Source organism: Colobus angolensis, unplaced genomic scaffold (assembly GCF_000951035.1).
Source record: "Colobus angolensis palliatus isolate OR3802 unplaced genomic scaffold, Cang.pa_1.0 Scaffold273, whole genome shotgun sequence".
Lineage (NCBI taxonomy): Eukaryota > Metazoa > Chordata > Mammalia > Primates > Cercopithecidae > Colobus > Colobus angolensis.
The window spans coordinates 2,543,975-2,550,033 of NW_012115966.1; the positions used below are offsets into that span (position 1 = coordinate 2,543,975).

At 39.0% G+C, this 6,059-nt stretch overlaps 1 protein-coding gene across 3 annotated transcripts in view; it reads left to right on the forward strand.

The window, feature by feature from the left end:
- WDR47 (WD repeat domain 47) overlaps positions 1-6,059 on the forward strand; it is a 79,943-nt gene that overhangs the window by 45,405 nt on the left and 28,479 nt on the right. For 2 of the 3 annotated variants that reach the window (XM_011948139.1, XM_011948140.1), the window contains exons 6-7: positions 212-338; positions 2,210-2,388. In XM_011948139.1, coding sequence (XP_011803529.1) covers positions 212-338; positions 2,210-2,388 — 306 coding nt within the window. The remainder of the gene's footprint in view (positions 1-211; positions 339-2,209; positions 2,389-6,059) is intronic. The other variant, XM_011948141.1, reaches the window with a different exon arrangement.

Genomic DNA, 6,059 nt, shown 5'->3' on the forward strand with positions numbered 1-6,059 from the left:
AACTACTCTGGAGGCTGAGGCAGGAGAATTGCTTGAACCTGGGAGGTGGAGGTTACAGTGAGCGGAAATTACATCACTGCACTCTAGTCAGGGCTACAGAGAGAGACTCTGTCTCAAAAATAATAATAATAAAATAAAATTTCTCTAACTAAAATATATTTTCCTTTACTCCTCCCTCTGCCTTTTTGTTTTTTTTGCACATTTCTGGAAGAAGTGATACACCTGTTGATGCACAGAGGCCCATAGGCAGTGAAATCTTGGGCCAGAGTTCAGTTTCAGAAAAAGAGCCTGCAAATGGAGCACAGAATCCAGGACCAGCTAAACAAGAAAAAAATGAGGTAATATTTACTATACCTAGTGTTTTTCAGAGTTATTCTCTTTGAAAGAAGTAATAGAATTTACTTAGAATATAAAAAGAATTTTCTGATATTTGGGAGTAGGAAAGAATATACATAGATTTTCTTATTATTAGCTTACTTTCTCTCCTCTCTTCAACGAATATGTGACGTATTTTAGTTGCCATTGTGTATTCTGGAGCAATTTTAACAGGTGAATTTATTAACAATATAAAACATTACAGGTGACATTGCATGGTTTGCATGCTTTGTGACTCAAGTAATTGAGCTTACGTTAAACATGGCTAGTTTACATTTTTAAGATATATGGCCTGTATTTTACTAATTATATTTAAGAATAAGAAATTAGACATTTTAAATATAGAATAAAACTTTTATCCAAGTCCAGGGTTCTAGATTATTTTTCTTTAGTGTTTTTGTGAGGAAATTTTATTGTGAAATAGGATATAAGTTTTATATAGGCTGGGTGTGGCAGCTCCTGCCTGTAGTCCTAGCACTTTGGGAGGCTGAGACAGGTGGATCACCTGAGCTCAGGAGTTCAAGACTGGCTTAAGCAACATGGTGAAACCCCATCTCTACTAAAAATACAAAAAATTAGCAGGGCGTGGTGGCACAGCTACCTGTAGTCCCAGCTACTCGGGAGGCTGAGGCAGGAGAACTGCTTGAACCTGGGAGGCAGAGGTTGCAGTGAGCCAACATTGCACCACTGCACCCCATCCTGGGCGACAGAGTGAGACTCTGTCTCAAACAAACAAACAGATTTATATAGCATGCCATTTCTAAGGGGTTAAGTGGTTTTAATAAGTTAAATATGTTTTTTGTTTTCAACTAAGTATTAAGAATGTATTTATAGCAATGCAGGAAAAAAATTAAAATTAGAAAAATAATGAAGTAGAAAACTTACTATTAAAAGTACATTGATATGCACCAAACAACAGAGCTTTAAAATATGATGCAAATATTGAGAGAGCTGAAGGAAGAAATAGTTTTGCAATAATAGTTGGAGACTTCAATACCCTACTTACAATGATGGATGAAACATCTAAGCAGAAGTTCAATAAGGATATAGAGGACTTGAACAATACTGTAAACCAACTAGACCTGACAGACATATATAAAACACTCCACTCAATAACAGCAGAATACATACCCTTCTCAGGTATACATGGAACATTTTTTAGTACTAATTTAGGGCTATTGGTAATTGTGCTGTGATAAACATACACTTGCGGGTGTCTGTTTGATATCATGACTTATTTTCCTTTGAGTGGATACTCAGTGGGATTGCTGGATTGAATGGTAGATCTAGCTCTTTAAGAAATCACCATACTGTTTTTTTCCATAGAGACCGTACTAATTTATATTCCCTCTAGCAATGTGTAAACATTCCCTTTTACCCCATCCATTCCAACATCTATTGTTTTTTAATGATGGCCATTCTGGCTGGGGTAAGTTGGTATCTCATTATGCTTATTAAATATTAATGCCATCCCTCAGTATGGAAATTTTTAAAGAAATGCCAGGTTTGCATTAGTCTTTATCTACATTCATATTCTCTGATCATGGCCCCCTTGTAAGCGTTATAATTTGTATTTTTATTTTGGGTTAGTCAGGGAACCAAGGCAACCATTCATTTCGGTCAGTCTGTTTCTGTGGAATAAAGCAAATTAACTGATCCACTTGAGTATTAAGACTCATACTGTTTTTCAAAGAGCAGTAGATTAAGTATTTTGTGATTGTTAAATATAGCTAATTGTATATTTTATTCAGCATTTATAAAAAAGTACTGTTGAGTGAAGACATGTTCTGTCATAATTTGCTCAAATATGTATATTTTTTCTAATGTTTTTAAGCTTCGAGATTCAACAGAACAATTTCAAGAATATTATAGGCAAAGATTACGCTATCAACAGCATTTAGAACAGAAGGAGCAACAGCGGCAGATATACCAACAGATGTTGCTTGAAGGAGGCGTGAATCAGGAGGATGGTCCTGATCAGCAGCAGAATCTTACTGAACAGTTCCTTAATAGGTTGGTCTTCTAGTCACTTTTTAAAATATGGAGTTATTTGAAAGCTATTTAAAACATGCAATAACTGCTACTTTCTATGTATAGTTTGACATTTTAAGGCTTTTTAAGCATTTCAGGTAATGTGGAGTTACATATTGCTTTCTAGTCACAGCATCCTGAGGAATCATCTAGTTTCATCCTTATTCCCTAAGCAACTAGAGCAGAAGAGTGCAGAGGTTCAGTGCACAAGGCTGAACCTGTGCACAGCCAACAGCCAGGTGGATTCAGCTGTCCCAGCGTAACTGAGAATCTAGGGGAAGTTACTCTAGTTCTTTTTATCTCTTTATCTGCTGCCTTTTTTTTTTTTTTTTTGGAGACAAGACTCTCTGTCGCCCAGACTATGGAGTGCAGTGGTGTAGTCTTGGCTCACTGCAACCCCCACCTCCTGGGTTCAAGTGATTCTTGTGCCTCTGCTACCCTAGTAGCTGGTACTGCACGTACACGCCACCACACCCAGCTAATTTTTGTATTTTTGGTAGAGATGGGGTTTCACCATGTTGCCCAGGCTGGTCTCAAACTCCTGGCCTCAAGCAGTCCGTTCACCTTGGCCTCCCAAAGTGCAGGGATTACAGTCCCTGTGCTGGCCCTTATCTACTTCTTATTTCTTCTAACCTTCTTACAAGATTACCATGAGGATAAATAGAGTTAATCTGTGTGAAGTGCTTAGACCAGTATCTGGCACACTGTAAACACTGTGTTGTTAGCTGCTATTTTTATTGTTACTAAAGTGCTTAAACCTATACATTTTTTTGATTTGATATATTAAAATGATTGTTATAATTTCTGCCAAAACAATATGAACTACATTTATTGTTTTCAATTATAGGAGAAATATATACACACATGTGTTTTTGTTTTTTATTTTATTTAATTAATTTATTGATTTATTTATTCTTGAGATGGAGTTTTACTCTGTTGCCCAGGCTGGAGTGCAGTGGTTCGATCTTGACTCACTGCAACCTCCGCCTCCTGGGTTCAAGCAGTTCTCCTGCCTCAGCCTCCCAAGTAGCTGGGATTACAGGCACACGCCACCACACCTGACTAATTTTGTATTTTTTTAGTAGAAATGGGGTTTCATTGTGTTGGGCAGGCTGGTCTTGAACTCCTGGGCTCAAGTGATCTGCCCATTCCCAAAGTGCTGGGATTACAAGCATGAGACACTGCACACCTGGTCTTATGTGTGTGTTTTTAGAATTCAATAAAATAATATATATTTAAATAAGCAATGATTGTTGGAAGATTAAGTGAATTAATATATATAAATGTACTTACAACAGTTCTGGCACATAGGAAGTGTCCTATAAATGTTGGCTATCATCATGGTTACAATTAGGTAACTGTAATGGTGACTGTTAGCTCTTCACTTGATTCAACAATATTGGAAGTAATCTGCTTGACAACTCTGAGTGTTATGTAAGTCAATGAGCCTGAAATTGATCCTGTCTTCAAACCTTCACAAAGGGAGTGGGGTTTTTTTTGGTTTTTTTGTTCTTTTTTGAGATGGAGTCTCACTCTGTCACTCAGGCTGGAGTGCAGTAGCACGATCTAATCACGGCTTGCTGCAGCCTCTACTACCCTAGTTGAGGGGATTCTCCCATCTCAGCCTCCCAAAGTGCTGGGATTACAGGTGTGAGCCACCACACCTGGCCTTTTTTTTTTTGAGACGGAGTCTCGCTCTGTTGCTCAGACTGATGGTGGTGCCATCTGGGCTCACTGCAACCTCCGCCTCCCAGGTTCAAGCAATTCTCCTGCCTCAGCCCCCTGAGTAGCTGGGATTACAGGTATGCACCACCACACCTGGCTAATTTTTGTATTTTTAGTAGAGGCATGATTTCACCATGTTGGTCAGGCTGGTCTCAATCTCCTGACCTAGTGATCTGCCCGCCTCAGCCTCCCAAAGTGCTGGGATTACAGGTGTAAGGCACTGCGCCCGCCCTTTTTGGTTTTTAAATAGAGATAGAGTCTTGCTGTGTCATCCCAGGCTGGAGTGCAGTGGTGTGATCATAGCTCACTATAACCGTGAACTCCTGGGCTCAAGCGCTCCTTCTGCCTTGGCCTCCCAAAGCTCTGAGATTACAGGCATGAGTCATTGTAGCCAGCTCACACAAGGATTGTTTAAACTGGTGGTCTCAAGAGTCTAAATAGGCCTCTGAACATCCAGTTTGGGTATCATTTTCTTATCACCTCTGATGAAGTCAGTGGCTTGTCAGAATTATTCTTATTTGATGAATTGCCAGTTCTGATTTTTGGATGTTTTCTTCATAGCCATAAAAGTCATGGATGTAATTTTAATTTCTGACCAACTTATTTTGCAGTAAGAGCAGATAATCTAGCAGTGAGAAGATGAAATGGCAAAGTTCTGTGACCCTCCTCCCCAATAGTGATTAGTGATATACGTCCTCAGAAAAAAAGCGAAGTTATTCAGGAAGGTTCATCTTTCCTTTAAAGGCAATCATAAATAGAATTTAAATTCTTTTTTTTTTTTTAATTTGAGACAGGATCTCGCTCTGTTGCCCAGTCTGGAGTGCAGCAGTGTGGTCATGGCTCACTGCAGCCTCGACCTTCCACCTCCGGGGCTAAAGTGATCCTCCAGCCACCACAAACAGCTAATTTTTGTATTTTTTGTAGAGATGAAGTTTCTTCCCCATGTTGCCCAGACTGATCTTGAACTCCTGAGCTCAGGCAATCCTCCTGCCTTGGCCTCCTAAAGTGCTGGGATTACAGGCGAGAGCCACCATGTCTGGCCTAGAATTTAAATAATTTAAATTCTGTCTTGTAATTTAGGTTTATTTAGAGTATATTTATTGTTTTGATTTTGTTTTTGATATGGAGCCACTGTGCCCGGTCCATCCTAAATTTTTATATATTAGTTTCCCATAAATTTTCTGCGTTCTCTTTTTTTGAGACGGAGTTTCGCTCTGTCGCCTAGGCTGGAGTGCAGTGGCGCGATCTCAGCTCACTGCAAGCTCTGCTTCCCAGGTTCACACCATTCTCCTGCCTCAGCCTCCGGAGTAGCTGGGACTACAGGCGCCCGCCACCACGCCCGGCTAATTTCTTTTTTTTGTATTTTTAGTAGAGATGGGGTTTCACCGTGTTAGCCAGGATGGTCTCGATCTCCTGACCTTGTGATCCGCCGGCCTCGGCCTCCCAAAGTGCTGGGATTACAGGCTCATTCCTGGTCAGATATTTTTGTTTAATTATTTTTTCTAGACTCTTTAGTTTTATATATTTGAGCCTGTACTAGGACTTTAAGATACCTAATATCAAGGACAAACTGAATGGAGATAGGATCTGTAAATTAAAATGTGCTTTTTCCTCTTAATGTTTTATTCTTCCAAATCACTCTTGCTGCAGGTCATTATTTCCAGATTTAAGTTTTACTTCTTCCTTCTGAGGGGCATAGAAAGAAGAGAAATAAGTTGTGTTATACAATTAGATCTTACTGAAAAAATTATAGCATGATATGAATTTTATTGATAGTGCTATATCATTATACCTCTTGATCTTTTGTTTTTATTAATACTAATAATTGGCACCATTGATTTGACAGTTAATAGGCATATTCAGCCTCTTCCCCATCCCACCCCATTTTAAGAGAGTTCAAATGCTATATTAACATTTTTTTTTTTTTT